At 43.9% G+C, this 17,553-nt stretch overlaps 1 protein-coding gene across 1 annotated transcript in view; it reads left to right on the top strand.

Moving 5' to 3' along the window:
- The window catches only part of UST (uronyl 2-sulfotransferase), a 307,256-nt gene extending 292,306 nt beyond the window's left edge, over positions 1–14,950 (top strand). Inside the window, exon 8 of the mRNA XM_046006547.1 lies at positions 12,023–14,950. Coding sequence (XP_045862503.1) covers positions 12,023–12,306 — 284 coding nt within the window. The 3' untranslated portion in view covers positions 12,307–14,950. The remainder of the gene's footprint in view (positions 1–12,022) is intronic.
- Positions 14,951–17,553: the final 2,603 nt, after the last annotated feature.

Here is a 17,553-nt window from a genome sequence, read left to right as displayed (position 1 = left end):
TGAGATCAAGAACCTTTTATGGTTTGTCTCCCTCCCTGGTCCCATCTTACTTCATTTTTCCTCCCTTCCCCCCACGACCCCCTGCCCTGCCTCTCAATTTCCAATAGGGTGTTTTTAAGTAGATATTTTCAAATATCTTGGTTCAAGGGTTGCTGTGAAAGCAAGCCCTCCACTATAGCCATTCCCATGTCCAAGGCAGCATTTGAATGGCCATATGCTCTATTGGGGAAAGCAGGCCTATAATACGAGGGTCATTTGCACTTTCAAAGAAACAGATCAGCTTTTTGACCATTTGGGTCATAATACCAACATTGGGGAGGAAAAAAATGGGAGTAAATGGTTCTCTGCCCAGTGAATGGGGCAGCAAGGAGAATGGGGAGCCAGAGCCAGCAGACTCCGGTGGGCACTGAGGCAGCCCCCAAGCGGGACTGTTCAACAGCACATGCATGTCTATGAACAGGAAAGGGACGCCTTCTGATGCCTCTTCCGGTTCTGACATGGTTACCTCCAAGCTTTAGGACCTGAGTGTTGTTGGACAGTTCCTGCAATCAGATCAGCCAGGGCACTAATAAAGAATGCAGGTTCCCAGGGCCCCATCTCTGCAGATGTCTGCCTGCCCAGGTGAATCATTACAAAGTGTTTGTCCAGGCAGGTGTTTACTTGGCTCAACAGAAGGACACAAAGGTAGACTTCAATGCCCACCCCTTTTGGGTCCGACCTCCTTGGTCCCCCCTCCTCTTAAGGATGGGGTTTTCAGATTGGGAAGTTGTCAGAAGGACTGTACCTCTGTTTCTCTCTTTATTGTTTACTCTCTCTCCTGGAGGAGAGGGCCTGTGTTTCCAGCATTTAGCAGTTCTCTTGTTCCCTGGAATCCTGCCTTGTGCCTAGTAGGTTTTTCAAATCCTAGGAGGATTTGAATGAGCTGAGGCAAGCCGGGTAAGAAAATAACTAATACGGCTCCCGCTCCCGGCCCCACCCTCAATGATTCTGGCAGATTCTGAAGATACATAGGCTGGAGTTGGAACACCCAGGCAAATAACGTGGAAGCCTCTCTGATGGGCCACCCTCACCTCAAGATTTGATGAGGTTAGAACCCGACCGTGCAATGTCTCTGTAAAAACATGGCTCCTTGCAGGACTGCTGCCATTTTCCTTCCCAAAGTGGGGGCCAGGCGCCCCGGCTTCTGTGGGCCCTTCTAACCCACCCCACACAGGCCAATTCCTCTTTCTTCATGGTTCCCTTTGTGGTGGTCCTGCTTCCAAAATTCAAAGCAAATTGGAAGCGTTAAAAAGGCTCTGTTCTCTTCTGTCAAAGGGGCCTAGCGCTTTCAGGCATTTAAAACAAAAAGTCATTTGTGTAACTTTCCCTTGGCTCCACAGAGAAAAGGTTCTCTTGAAATTCAAAGTGAGCTCAATTTATTTTCCAATTAATTATATTTCCAGATCTGAAAAGAAGATCATAAAAAAGAACAAGAAAAAGGAAAAGAAAAGAAAAAAAAAAGCACCATTTACTTTAACAACACCAAGCACAGAGAGCCAACCATGAAGTGCTTTTTGTTCTCTTCTCCCCTAATTGCCATACCTCCAAGAAGCTAACCTTTAACATGCCATCGATCATCCGCAGGGCACATCAAAGGCCGGCTGGTCCAGCCCAGCGCGGGGCTTCTCGCTGCGGTGACACACATTCATTTCCGGGGAAGGGGCCGGGAGGGGCCGCTTGTGTTTGAACGGTGGGGCCTCCCTGCAGAATTCAGGAAGTGGGTTTACTCTATCTGTGGCAAACATCAAGTTCACACGGTTTCCAGCGCAGCCAGCTCAATGGGAGGCCCTGCGGTGTGGACCTGGGTGGGCACCCACCGTGCTGTCCCTATGCTCCCCAGCCCCCTGGCTCGCCGCACCTGACCGTAGCCTTCCTCATACCTGTCACCTGAGAACGCATGCCTTAGCCCCCGTGTGCAGGGCATTTCTGAATGTCCTCTAAACCTGAGATTAGGAAACCACCCGTGTTTTAGACAGAGGACTGCTTCCAATAGAAGGGCCTCTGGGGTGATTACCCCCTCCTTTCCCGCTAAGCTGAAAAGCTGATGCCTATCTTTTGATGATGCTTGTTTTTTGGTTTATTTGTTTTTGGGGGTGTTTTTTTCCCCCTCCCAGTGGTAAAATTTGGCTCCACTCCTGGTTGTTGCTTAACTCGTGTGCATTTCTTGCACCGAACCTCTGCTGGACCAGGCTCAAACAGGGCCAGATGGATGGGGAAAGGGGCCTTTGGTCGGCATAGAGTAAGCCTTCCCTTGGATCAAGGGAAGGAATGCCCACACCAGCTCAGTATCAGAACAGACTGCAAGCCCGTGGTGAGTTTTGGGTATTTTGCATATGGCTAACCATCCTGGAGGTCATGAAGTGAGGCCTCTGTCCTCCAGTGCAGCAGCTGGGTTTACACAGTTTTCCAGATTGTTTATTTTGGCCCAGAGCCAGGGCTACATCGTTTTTCCATTATGCCTGTTTGACAGATGAAGAGAGGTGGGAAGAGAGACTTCAGGGGGCAGGTCTGTGATTTCCTTTTTATTTACATTAGAGGGACTTTTGAGAGTTCTGAAGATTATGAACCAGTCCAAACATAATGTCAAGGCAGCGGAGGTAGAGAGAGCCGCTGCTTTTGCAAAAATGTCCAGGTCTCAGGCAGGCAGGCAAAATCCGTCTGTGGCCTCAGCTTGAGGCCCTACCGGGGTCACTGTGCCTGTCACTGCTCGGTCTTGCATACAGATGGGCTACTGGTAAATTATATTTATCATCACATCCAAAAGTTAAACTCCTAGTATTTGCTTAGGAATGCCTTGGGAGGGGCAGCAATTTGGGAAAGTGGGCCTCAATGCCTTCACTGGCATATGGTTCTGTGTGGCCAGACACGATTGGTGCTGAGTGTGGGTGTGTGTCCAGGGGCTCCATAGAACTTTTTCTTTGCAGTCTATTCCCTGAGACACTAGCTTTCCGGGGATGCCCTCCCCATGGCCTGCCCTACGTTCTTCCACCCGGGAACATTCAAGAGTGGTCACAGAGCCCCTTTCAGATCACATCCACAGCAAAGCCATTGGAACGTGGATCAAGTGCATGGGCTCTGCATATCTTACTTCTAAGTGAAACATTTTCTTTCACAAATGGGGAATCAGCACCAAAAAAGGACCCAAAATGATGGCAATCGGTAATCAAACGTCATCAATATAGTAAAATTAGGTCACATGGATGTCTTGTTGCTCCAGGGTGTTTGGGTTTCTTTACTTAGTGACTGTAGTAAATAATACATGTGACATGTATTCATGAGCTACAAGGTTGCGACTGTGTTATATGTTCCTACATAGGTGTTTATGTTTGTGGCAGATGTCCCTTATCACAGTATTCCTGAAGCTTCCAAAAGTATATGTCAGCCATCTGTCACCATAATAGAGCGTTCTCCAATAAAGTGGCTAAGAAAAGCAAATACCACTACTTCGCCAGAGCACCCTGTGATCCCGAGCCCCTGTATCAGCCCATCCTAAAGAAATCTGATTTCTAGACATGGAAAGTTTGCTCATGAAGGACACTCAACTATGGAAAGAATTTAGCAAAAACAACACAGGTAAAGTCAAAACCAAAATTTGCCCTTTGGGTTAATCCAGTCTTACAGATGGATTTAACATACAGCTTTCAAGTCAACAAACCTTTATTGACAGTCATTATGTGCCAGGCGTGGAGCTGGGTGCTGGAGAGCTAAAAAATGAAAAAGACACAGTCTCTTTCAGTCTGCAGACATTTCTGCTGGCTTGCAAGTTTCTCACCAGATCCCCCCAGACTTACCAAAGCTTAGACTTAGAACACTCAAGCCCTTCTTTTCAACCCATCCCCTTAATGCCAGAATACACACAGGGCAAGGAGAAGTGGGTGGTTATAGATTTCCACTCAATTTGGAAATTAACAGCCAGTGATGGAGCAAAAAGGCACTGGGCTGGGAATCAGAAAGCCTGCTTTCTAGTCTAAGGACAGTCACTTACTGGTCAGACAAACGAGCAACTCTTGTGACCTCTCAAGCCCTTGGGATCTGTAGGTAAAATGGGTTGCTCTGAGGGCTGTGTGAGGCAATGAGAGGCCATGGGAAAACACACAAATCCACGGAGCTCTATGCAAAGAAGGGCATGCTATTCGGATAAGCTGTGGGGAGACATTGAGATAGGGGTAGGTTTGTGTTGTTTATATCACTGTCTGTAAAGCTTTAATAATGCGGAAAGCTCACTCAACTCAGCCGTCTCCCTTCTGACCTCAGTATCGTCTTGGATTTTTTTCTCTACTGGCATTGGATAACCAACTATAACTTTATGTTTTCAGGGGTCAGCAGTATAAAAAGGACCCCCATTCAGGGCCATAGTGACTCTGTAGGGGTCTCTATGACTCCTCAGGGAAAGTAGAGTCTGGGAGCTTAGCAAAGTCTGTCCCCACCTAGTCCTGACTCTGGGGTGACTTTGGAGATGTCTATGAAGAAAAACAATCTTTATTCTGCTATTGAAATAAAAAGGTCAGAGATTGGTTTTGGTTGGTTGATTGGTTGGTTTTCCAACCAACCAATGCCCACTTTGAGGAAATCTTCTGCAGTTATGAAAATAATTAAGGGGAGTCTTTGGCCACACCCTTAAAGTAAATAAGAAAAATGGAAACAAAAATCAAAAACATCCTAGAACCACAGCTTCTCTTTGCCAAAACATATTGATTAATTAAAGTATAGGAGCAGAAAAACACGACTTGGCCAGCGCTATCATTCCAAAAAGGCAACTGGACTGCAAAACTAAACACAAAATTATAGACCCCAGCGGGAGATGAAAAATCCCAGATGTGAGGATAGGCTGCTTCCTGCTAAGGACCCAGCATTCATGGGTCTCTTGGGCATTTTCTATTAAGAATATTCGGATATTGCCTTTGTTCCCACTTGGCTATGTCTGCACCTCACAGGCACAGCCAAGCCTTCTTCAGGTCTGACAAAACCCCCTTCCTTCTGTTGGCTGCTTTCACTCCCTCAGTGAGCATGGATACAGGGCGCTATGTGTCCCTAGGTCTGAGCTGTGGAAGTACAAAGACAGATGGGGGCCACCCCTCTCCTGAGCAGTCTCAGCATGACAAGCTCCATCAGGAGAACAGCTAGATGAAATGGTAGGGATGTTAGGGCAAAAAGTCCAGGGAACATTTTTTTAGGAGTTTCATAGTTCCTCAGAGGCCTCCTAAGAATTTTCCCTCTTTTGGCTGAAACACACACACACAAACCTACCCCTTACCCTCAGACTTGAGCAGATGTCCATGATCAAATAGTCAAATAGTAGTTATGAGAGACCCAGCTCCCCCAGAGTATTGTGGAGACAAGCACATGAGGCTGTGTCTCCGCAGGTATTTCTGACCAAGGAAAGGAAAGGCTGACACCATCGAACCAACCAGAATGAAATGCCCCATTCGCTCCCAAAATGAGCGGGCTCCTGAGGAAGGATTCTCCCCTAAGACCATGAGTACCATTCAGCCATAAATAATGTGAGGAGTCTAGAGCCTGGATGCAGTCATCAAACTGTCCAGACCCAACTTCTGGCTTTTCCAACTACCAGCTATGTGAACTTAAGTTACTAAATTCCAATGTCACATCTATACAATGGTGATAATAGGAGAGCCTCCCTCGTTGGGGTTTTTGTAAGGACCAAGCACATGTTAGAATTCTCACATTCTTCACGCTGAGAAAGCTCTCTCAAAAATGCCTATTGGTGACAATGCTCATGATGATAAAGTCCCATTCATGGCTCATAACTCCCATGTCTGGTGCAATAAGGTTATTCAATAAATATTTGCAGAAAAAAAAAAGAAGGATGGCCATATTGGACACAGGAATGAGGCCTCCTTGAAGCCTTCATTTTGACCGAGAGCACTTGCTTCCTAGGTTCATGAGAGTCAGAATTTCAAAACCTTTAAAGCAGAAGCATAAAACCCAAACTTTTATAGCAGCCAAAGAGGTAACTGTCAAGAAGGAACTGGCATTTGGGGTCTGGAACAAAATGAAGAACACTGTTCTCTCTCTTGGGGAAGGAAGTGGGCAGCCATACTTAGCTCTAGAAGAATAGTGCCTCACTTTGAGGGAAGCCAGAGAGGCAGACTTCTATGTGAAATAGACCAAGTCTTACAACAACTAAGTCACTTTCTTAAAAAAATACCTCACAGGCCAAATAACACAGCCTACCCATCAGATCTCGGGCTGCCTTTTTGCTGTGCCTGCTCTAATGAAAGGAACCCTGAATTTGTCTCCTCCCTCTGAAATGTCCACCAGCGGGGACCAGAGACATGGGCCCCGGAAAGTCATCTCTCAGTTCCTGCTAGTGTTCAAAGGATGCTCATGGGTAGGTCTTCGCTTCTTGATGGTTACGGTTGCCAGTGTATGCCTACCTAATGAGGGCTACTTAACTTCCCAAAGGATGCTAATAATAAGTACAGATTTTTAAAGCATGATTGTTTTGTGGCCGAAAGAAGAACAGTCTCCAAAAAAAATCCTAACAACTTCCTCTAGAACTGCTATGATGACAATCTGGAGAGAGGCTGATTCCACAGTTCACGTAGCTTTGTTTTGTTTGGAGGGAAAGTCTGGCATTTTGCAAAAATGTGGGACACTTAGCAATGGAATGACTTTTCCATAGCACTGATTACTGTACAGCAAGGCACATAACCATATGTCTTTGAAATGTGATTTTTTAAAATTCTCGACTATAACAGGGCAAACTTTCCTGTAGTCTTTCCATGGGAAGGTGATAATTTTCTATGGGCTCATGAAAGCTTCACTGGTTATGGCCCAGTATTAGTGGAAACCTCAACATGAATGGAGGTCCAGGCTCAGATTCCAGCTCTGTCGATGACTTACTAACAGTGTGACCCTGGACAAGTCATTTAATCATCCAGATCTTTTCTCTCTCCCATCTGTAAAATTGGGGGTCAGAACACCTCAGAGGGTTATTGAAAATATTAAAGGCAATAACATGCCTATGGGCACCCTCCAAACCTCATATAGGTGTCCATGTCATTGTTGTTTGAGTCTGACCTTTGCTTCTCCTCTCACAAAACAAAGCTCTTAATTCTGACCATGACACCATCCTCTGGAAGTATCGCTAACCTTCCTTTGAAATTTGACAGCTCTGTGGAAAACAAAAGGGAAGGGAGCTGTAATCATTTCATATAAACTTTTGGTTTTGTGTCCACAGTGGTATGAAAACTAAGGGTAGAGGGTTGGCTGACACCACCAGAGAGTAAGGAAGGGGGAGGAGAGGGAGGCTAAGCCAACATCCGGGAGCAGTGACATTGAAAGGACAGGCAAGGAAAGAGGTCGGGCCATGGGGTGGGGAGGGGCGGACGGGAGGGAGTGATTTGAAAGGGAGCAATCAGAAGGAGACTAGGACACCATAGTGCTCATTCAATGTAGCCATTCCTGTAAAAATACACCACAAGGGATCAGGGTTAGCTGGGACTGTCACCATCGCTTGCCACATCAGCTAATTAATGATGTAGATACACCCTGGTTCTTTCCCCTTGTGCTTGAGATACACTGTTACTTCTGACAGTTAACCTGCTCTGCCCATCCACCAAATGGCCCATGGTCATCTCTAGAGGAAAGCACGCAGGGCAGAGAGTTTGGTTGTGATGAACGAGGAGTAGCTTTATAGCAACCGACCCAATTACCTAATCCTAATCGACGAAGGAAGTGTGTAACTCCTTTAAGCTACCATGTTTTTAAATCTTCCAACATTTTACTGGTTTGATGTTAGTAACACTTTATAGCAAGTCAACATTTTACATCCCAATTTATCTTGAAGACTCATCTAAAAAGTTACCTGGTTCTAGGATAAAAATTCAGTGGACACTTTTCTTCGATGGTTTTGTGGTCAGTAATTACACTTGATGGGTATTATTTTTAGGAAAATTGTGTTTCAACCCTGCAATAGAACAGATCCCACATGACTTATTTACAAAGATGTAGGCTCCGCAATGTTAACTCCTTTGGGTCTGCCCCCAGGACAGGGTAGGAGGGCCTCCCTTTTAAGTTCCAGGCCTTGTTAGCCCCTTTCTTTTCATAAAATGTAAATACAAGGCCTTCTGTCTTTGCTGTTGCAATGTATATGACTATAGACCGGACCAGCAGGTAAAATAACCAACTCCACTATTTATCATTTATACCAGGGCTAGTACTTACTAGAATAAACAAGATATATGAAAGATTATAGAAGGAAATGTAGTCTTGATTTCTTTAAGAAATGATTTCCTGAAATCAGTGGTCCTTAACAGATCCATAAATACCTATGATACTCATATGTGAGCTTCCCTGTCTTCCCGTGCATGAGCTTTCATCAGGTTTTCAGGAGAGTTAAAACCTCTACTTTGGAGTATATTCCCAGATCAAGCTTGAGTTGAGCACCTGGGATGGGTCATTTTTCTCCATCACCCAGAAAACTCATAGCAGAACATATGCAAATGGTGTTATTAAAACAATGCTGACTTTGTCACAGTTTTTTCTTATGAAAATTCACACAAGATATTTCTCTATGTTTTATAACTAGGAATAGATGGCAATAGATTATTTTGAATGAAGAGCAGTTCACAATGTTAAATTCTCTGTTGGTTGTTAGAAAGTTTAGGGCCAAATTCTCAACCCACCTCCTGCCCAAGTGCTTAGGACTTCACAATATGCATTTGATGGTATTTTTTAAAAAAGATTTTATTTATTTATGAGCGAGAGCATGTGCGTGTGCACGCAAGATAGAGAGCACGAAGCAGGGAGGGGGCAGAGGAAGCAGGAGAAGCAGACTCCCTGCTGAGCGGGGCACCCCGCTCTGGGGCTTGATCCCAGGACCCTGGGATCATGACCTGAGCGGAAGGCAGATGCTTCCCTGATTAAGCCACCCAGGCACCCAGATTTTATGTTACTTGATGTTGGGGTTTGAGGGACTAATATATAACACCCGTGTCCTCCAGCCTGGGTTCTTAACTAATAGAGAAATAGACACTGGAGACAGGTGGAGATCCAAACGTTAGCTTTATTCCCAGCTCAAGCTAGGTGTGAGAAAGCAGCCACGTGTGAGAAGTGGGCTGGTCATATTCATCCTGACTTAGACAAATTGCCCACCAAGTCACAGGCGTGGTTAGAAGCCCTCACCTTCTCTGCGGGAAGGTGTGAGGTGTTGGCAGACGGACACACTCTTTCCAGAGGGGATGGTCTCTCAACCCCTTCTCCAAAATGCAGAGATACCCCTCTGGCCTTGGGACCTGGCTCACCTCCCTGAAAGAGGAGCTGGGGCAAGAAGCAGGAGCAGTACTCTAGGGAGATCCTTCCAGATAGGGAGGTGGAAGCCATTACCTCCAATCCCGAACTTCCTTCTCACCTTCATTCTCCCTTTGCCCGGTGTCCTTAGCTATTTAGCTCTTTGCAGCAGATAGATTTTTGTAAAGTTCTTTACATTCTCTTTGGACCAGGTTGGCCCATATAAGTTAACTAAAAAATTTATTTGAAAATCACAGGAATCCTAATATTTTTTATGGTATGAAATAAGAAAAGGCCACAAAATTTAGAATGCTTCAAGAGGAAGGAATTGTAGGAGTCTGGAAATAAGTGAATTATGTTTCTTGCGTTCAATGTTGAACTTCAAATTCTTGTGCCTTGCCTGTCTTTAATACCAGTTTTTTAAACTCTGTGTATTAAAAACCCAAAGGGATATGCATATTAACATGACTCACCTCAGATTAGCTATGGTTAATATCTGCAAAGAAGATAGATGTTATATCATAAACCCATTTTAGAAGAGACTATGCCAAATTCTTCAACCAAGATTCTAGAACTGATATATCCAAATATGTACTGTACCTTGCAAGACACTCAATTGGAAAAGCAATACCCTTATTTCAATAAGGCCATTATTCTTCTGCGAATTTTATTAGAATTGCTCTTGGAGGCTTCAGAAAGTATCTCAGTCAAATTTGGTGGCAGAAAGTTTTAGTTAAAAATAAGCTGACAAAAGAAAATATCATGGCAAGTATTCATAATCTTGGGTTTGGCAATGGTTTCTTTACTATCACACCAAAAATATAGGTAACAAAAGAAAAAATAAATTAGTCTTCATTAAAATTAAACACTTTTGTTCATCCAAGTTAACTATCAAAAGACTGGAAAGACAACCTACAATTGTCCCCTCGGGAGGGGACAACCTCCCGAGGAAATATTTGCAAATCATATACCCGCTATCTATGCAGACAGCCTATCCAGAACATACAAAGAACTATAACTCCACAATGAAAATATAAACAATCTAATGCCAGAATAAGACAGGAGTTAACTACACCATTCTCCAAAGAAGATGTACAAATGGCCAATAAGCACATGAAAAAATGCTCTGTGTCATTAGTTGTTAGTGGAATGAAAATCAAAACCACAGCGAGATACCAATTCACACTTACTGGGATGGCTGTAATTTTTTAAATTAAAATGACAATTATAGAAGAAGATTTGGGGAAACTGGAGCCTTCATACATTGCCAGCAGGCACGTAAAGTGATTCAACCCCTAAGGAAAACCATTTGGTGATCTTTAAGAGTTTAACAGAGAATTACCACGAGCCTGCAATTCCACTCCCAGGTATATGCCCAAAAGAATGGCAGTCAGGGGGGCGCCTGGGTGGCTCAGTGGATTAAGCCGCTGCCTTCGGCTCAGGTCATGATCTCGGGATCCCGGGATCGAGCCCCGCATCGGGGTCTCTGCTCCGCAGGGAGCCTGCTTCCTCCTCTCTCTCTCTGCCTGCCTCTCTGCCTACTTGTGATCTTCTCTCTGTCACATAAATAAATAAAATCTTTAAAAAAAAAAAAAAAGAATGGCAGTCAGGGACACAAACAAGTACTTATATACAAATGTTTACAGCAGCACTCTTCACAATAGCCAAAAAGTAGCAACCACCCAAGTGTCCATCAATGGATTGATGGATAAACAGTGGCATATCCATACAATGGATGAATACCATTCATTCATAAAAAGGAATGAAATACTGATAAATATAAAGTGTGGATGAACCTTGAAAAGTTGAAAAACCTATGCTACCTGAAAAAGCCAGACGCAGAAGGGCATATTATATGGTTCCATTTATATGGGGTACCTAAAAAAGGCAAATGCATTGGAGGTTACTTGGGGAGGGTTGTAGGGAGTTTAATGTGTGCAGACTTTCTGTTTGGAGCAATGAAACAATCTTAGAACCAGTGGTGATGATTGCACATTATGAATACAATTAATGCCACTGAAATGTACATTTTAATAGGGTTAACATTTTATTATATATATGTATATGTATAACATTTTTGTCAGGCATTACGTGTAAAATATATAGAACATTGTATACAGTCATTAATGTAAAACTTAGCAGATTTTAGTTTTAACTGACCACAACTTTAAAAGCATTCAAAATTTACAACTGTTAACATTGCATTTTAAGGACTCTGCCAGTTCTTCCTCTATTTTTCTTGATAAATGCCCTGTTGAAATAATAAAATGCAAATAGATTTTATATCAAGTTATGCTCTCAATAATGCATGTTAATACTGTAAAAGAAAAAGAAAAGAAAACAAGATGATTAGAAAGTGGTGAGAGCTTTTTGCCGTGTTTCCTCCTGAAAGTAAAGCCCTTGATGTGTAACAGGAAGTCAAAAGGGAAACCGGGTAGATTTTGCTGTTTAGAATTGAATAGTGGTCCAATTACATAGTTCACATCCGTGCAGAGAGACATTCAGATCATTTATGTTTCATCAACTAATGTTGATATTAACACCTAGGATATGGGGAAATCTTTCTAAATAGTGTGGGGAATCCATTTTTCCCTTCTATTCTTTGCACTCAGAATTTCATTCTCTAGAGCTGCCAGAATTAGGCACGTAATGCACGGCTTCATCCTTCTTCCTTTTGAGCGAAAGCATTAGAGACAACTCCTCATGTGCAACCCCACTTCTTTTCCAGAGCATAGGAAGCTTGGAAATATGACTGTGACCGTGAAGAAGACTGTCCCCTCCCCCGAGGCCGTGCAGATTCTCTACCAGCGAATGAGATACGAGTATGAGTTCTACCACTATGTCAAAGAGCAGTTCCACCTGCTGAAGCGCAAGTTTGGACTGAAGTCCCACGTCAGCAGCCCCCCTCTGAGGCCCCAGTTCTTTATTCCAACTCCACCGGAAACAGAGGAGCCAATCGATGACGAGGACCAAGATGACGAGAAGTGGCTAGAAGATATTTATAAGAGGTGATGCCAGCACTGTGTTGCCTCCACTGGCCGTGTCTCCCTTTTCCAGAAAGTTCTTTTGTCGGGGGTGGGGAATATCCTTAAATGACTAAATGGATGCTCGGCTGCATTAAAAAGAACAAAACATTCCCACATGTTGGGGTCACGGGGAGATGCCTGGTTTTGCGGGTCTTACTTGTCTAGCAGCGTTGTGTCTTCTGGCTCCTTGGGTCCTTTCCCAGGTACATTAGATGGTACCATCACGGGGCATCCCATCATAACATAGCTATTCCCTCTAGCGTAATGAGAGGAGGAGGAGAAATAGAGCCCATAGCCCAGTAACTTATCATTTGTAAAATGACTTGTAAAAATATTACCTCAGTGGTAGGAAACATCCAGGTGTACCTATTTCGGTAGAAATACAAAACCACTTCAGAGACCAGCGAATCCACTCTAGAAGAATCTAAGAGGAGAAAAGATAAGACTGGTAAGAAACTCAAAAGGGAGGATGCCCCTGGATGAGTGGTTTCCACCCCCATGGGTAGATTCCGCCTCTGGTCCATCTCAGGGGACACTTTCACCAAGAGCAGTGTACTTATCTCTGAAAGAGTGAGTCAGCTGGGGCCACATTCAACCCATCCAGAGCCTTGAATACCTTTCAAGGTCAAGGAACACGGCAAGCTCCATTGAGACACTCTCTTTCCAAGCACCATTCTGACAGATTTCCAAGTAGCGTAGCAGGGAAAAGAATTTGTTTGCCGTGTAAGGAAGAGTGTAGGCGAGACAGACCAACACTGGAGGTCACAGGACATCAGGAAAATGGTCTGGTTGTGTTCTTTGCACCCACTATGAAACGTGTCTTTCCCCAGCATTGCTTTCACTGGAAACCCAGAAAGAGTTAAGCTCTGGCATTTGACGGCTGTGGACAGAAGTTCTAAGCCTGACCACAGACGCTGCATAATCTACCAGGCCCACCCCTGGCCCAGTTGGGTCCCACAGTCACTGGCATCTTTCACCTTTGGTCCCTTGAAAGGTACCTGGTTTGGGTAAAAAGGGGGTCCTGAGTTCTACACAGGCTGTTGTAAAACTGCAGTCCCATTTCTTACGGAAGCAGCTCTTTCCAGATGAGAACCTTAGTAAGACAGCAAGAAGAGAAGAAGCAAGAGCTTCTGATAAGCAACGGCCTTGCCAGCTCTCTGAGTAGGTGTCTCCCCACCAAGTGGTCCTCCACGTAGCTGTTGGGCCGTTCCTTTGCTCCAAATTTCCCTTCTCCCCATTTCTCTCCCATCATCTCCATGATCCCGTGGGTCTTCAGATTCGGAAATGTTTTCATCTTCAACGGCTGCCTCCTCCCCAGCCCTGAATATACATACATTCCTGGCTGGATAACTGGAGAGCCAAGCGAGAAGCAGGGGTGCAGGTGGCGATGGGAGGCAGGATACTTGGGTCAGATTTTGTCTCCTTCGTATTTTTTCCCCTAGAGCCAGCCCTCTCGGAGCCCTAGCAAAGTGTGAGTCGGGAACACTTAACAGTAAATAAGACTGACTTTACACAAACTACATATTTTCTACTTTGGAGAAACCAACAAGTCTCTCTAGAGTTTTTTCTTCATTCACTAAAATTGGGCGGTTGCCAGGACAGAAAGCAAGTCCTTTGGAAACTGTCGAGTGAGCAGTAAAGCTACTTAATCGTAAGATGCACAGTGAGGGCTGGGACCACAGAGGCACCAAATCCAGCACTTGGCCACTAGTGGGCTCCTTTCTGCCTCAGAGAACTGGGGCAGAGTCATGCTTGAGAAAAATGTTCTTAGAAGAGGAAATATCCTTTGTCCTGTGGAGAGAGACAAGGGCCCTACCATTAGGCCTACCTTAAAAAGCAACGCAGAGCACAGCTGTCCTGTTAAAAACAAAAACAAGAATGACTGCCTGGTACAGGGTGAGGCATTTCTATGAAATTGCACCTAGAGAATGATAATTACTGGTTTACACACAGTTTGACTCCCTGAACGTAAAATCGAATCGGCTTCATGGTCTGTGTCTTTGTCAGAACTTCAGGACCACTGGTTATCTTAACAAGGCGTCATTCTCGTGGGAGTTCCCACGAGTCCTTCCACCTGGGTGAGGCATTTATGGCCAGCAGCGCTCCTGATAACATCCCTGCAAAAGAAGCTGATGGATTCACTTGTAGGGCCTTACTGTGACTTTGTCCCAACAAATAGCCTCTAAGTCCTAAAAGTCAAGGCACTCATCACTTTATTGGCACACATGACATTTCTTTGGCCCTGAGCCCAATGCAGTCTGTACTTCATGAAATATATTGTACATTTTACATAGTTTAATTTAAAAAAAATACATTTTAAGCTGGTTGATCTTTGACTGCCTTATTTATTATAACCTTTCAGCACATTCCAAGGTTTTAGTTACTCAGGAAGGAGTTAATTAAAATGATTTTTATTTTGGTCTGATGGATGTTTTTTAAAAGGAAAATTATTATGAACCTTCAGCCTACTTTCCTGGAGTGCCGTAAAAGTGCTTGTAAATCTCTCTCTCTCTCTCTCTCTTTTTTTAAGATGAAGAAAGAAAAAATGGTGTTTGACATGGATGGAAATTCAAAAATATATATGGAACTGAAACATTAGCTTAGCTAAAATAAAAGCAATCTGTGTTTGAGATGAAGTGTTCCTTAACTTATTCATTATCCATATAAATAAATGAATATAAATAAGTTGAATTTTTTTTCCCATTCTGTTGATAGCTGGAAATAAAGTGCCTCCCGTTCTTCACAGAACCCTCTGCCTTCTTCACTGGCCAAACTTTTTCCATCAAGATGTGACTTTTTTAGAAAGATGTTTTTTTTTTTAAGACCATAAACTCTATCCTTATAATTGGATGACACCAAAAAAAACTGGCTGAAAAAAATGAACTAGACGTGAGGCCTTCATTCATCTGGGTGTGTGTATACAACCCAGAGCGGCTGACTTTACCACCATGTGCCCTGGTCGGTTTGGTGTCAGGTGGTTCAGCAGAAGCCTTGGGCCCCCGATGGCGGGGGTCTCTGCCGCACACAGCCAAGGAAGGATAAGCCACAGCATGCCTTTTTGCATGCACTCTGATCTCTTTCTCCAACCGGTAGAGCCTCAAAACCTGGGTGATTCTCACCTCCCAAGCAAGCAGTTTTGATCCAGAAACACTCTCCCTGTGAAATGTCATAGCTGCATCAAAAGGGACTCGCAGGGGCCACCTGGGTGTCTCAGTCAATTAAGCGTCTGCCTTTGGCTCAGGTCATGATCCTGGGGGTCCTGGGATCGAGTCCTGCATGGGGCTTCTTGCTCAGGAAGGAGTCTGCTTTTTCCTCTCCCTCTGCCCCTGCTCGTGTGCTCTCTCTCTCTCTCTCTGTCTCTCTCTTGCTCATTCACTCTCTCTCTCAAGTAAATAAAATGTTTTGAAAAGGGAGGAGGGACTTGGAGAGAGTCAGGGAGTCCCCAAGCTTTCTAGCTGTCAGACACCATGTGCCAACTACATGTGGCTATTCTGTAAAAGGAAAGAATCAGGATCTTGGTACTAGATGAAAGAAAAACCTATTTCGGTAATAAGCTGCTTTAAGTAAGAGCCTGAATCTCAACAGGTGACAAGTGGTTACATTTATCATTTAATTTGTTCTGTAACTTGGTCACATGATATTTGACTCCGAGTGATTTTTATTTTTTTTTAAAAGAAACAACCTTTGCCTTCTTTTTCTTTTTTTAAGATTTTACTTATTTATTTGACAGAGAGAGACAGAGAGAGGGAACACAAGCAGGGGGAGTGGGAGAGGGAAAAACAGGCTTCCCGCTGAGCAGAGGTGAGGCTTAATCCCAGGACCCTGTGATCATGACCTGAGCTGAAGGCAGACGCTTAATGACTGAACCACCCAGGTGTCCCCCGAGTGATCTTTAAAGACAAAAGTACTGAACAAACCCAGGTCATACTCCCCCCCCCCCACCACGAGTTGTTGTTTGGTCTGAAGTTCTTCATAAATGTGCTGTCACCTACAAGTTCAGCCAGCTTGACTTGAAGTTTGTGGCAAATGGCAGAATTTCTCAGAAGGCAGAGCGACGATCCATAAGCATTCAGAACAATTGTTCTGTGGGTCAAAATGATGAAATTCTCTTTAAGTAAAGTAAAGAGGATTTATTTTAATACAATAACTTGCTTCACATCGGGTGATGTGGCAAATAATTTTTTTTTAAAGTATGTTGAATATCCCCCAAAAGAAAAGACTGTTTTAGGCTAAAACCAATATTAAGAATCTGTTAAGAAAAACACACAGAACTTCTTTCCCAGGAAAGTCCTCGTGGCAGAGCTCAGTGTGTTAGAGCCATAGACTGGCTTAAACAACAGACGTTTATTTTCTCACACTTCCGGGGGCTAGAAGTTTGAGATAAAAATGTCAGCAACATTGATTTCTCCCGAGGCCTCTCTCTTTGGCCTGTACCTGGGCATCTTCTCCCTCTGTCTTCCCATAGTCTCACCTGTGTGCACCTTCATGTCTGTGCCCGAATTCTCCTTCTAGTAAGAACACCAAACAAATCGGATTAGCACCCACCCTAGTGGGTTTTAACTCGATTTTAACTCGATTAGTCCATTGGAGATCCTAGGTCCAAATATAGTCACAATTTGAGGTGCTGGGTGTTAGGACGTCAACATATGACTCCTGTCATATGTCAATTCCTCTCAGAACACCCAGATGATAGCAGAAAAGCTAGAGCAGAGCAACTAATCTCTAACTAGGAGAGAAGTGAGCCTCAAATCGCAGACCCCCTCGACTGCAGTGGGACTCAGTGGTCATCTGGCCCTTGTCCTTATTTTATACATAAGGAATGGGAAGTCCAGACGCATACAAGACACAAATACATCACCTGCTGACTTTTTCTATTGAGGATTTAACTTTCATATATCGAACAAATCAAAACTTTAAAAAATGATGAGGTCGCCAAAGTCCCTTTGTTGACCTAAACCCGGGATGGGAAGGATAAGGCACTTTCAGCTTCATTCTCCCATGGGGGCCCATGGGACCCCTTCCACAGAGGGACGTTCCAATCACTTAAGTCCTCAGAGACAGATGTCGAAATAAACCTATTTCATTTTAGATGTTTCTGTCTACTCAAAGGATTTGGGCCACATGTTGCCCCTCTCAGATTATAGTTTTATTTCTCTTCAAAAACAAAATGAAGATTCACATTCTACTTCCTATAAGGAGTTTCAGAAGGACCTGCCTCAAAAATAAAATCAAA

Source organism: Meles meles, chromosome 5, assembly GCF_922984935.1.
Source record: "Meles meles chromosome 5, mMelMel3.1 paternal haplotype, whole genome shotgun sequence".
NCBI lineage: Eukaryota > Metazoa > Chordata > Mammalia > Carnivora > Mustelidae > Meles > Meles meles.
The sequence above is the reverse complement of the archived record's forward strand: the minus strand, read 5'-3'. Positions and strand labels throughout refer to the sequence as shown.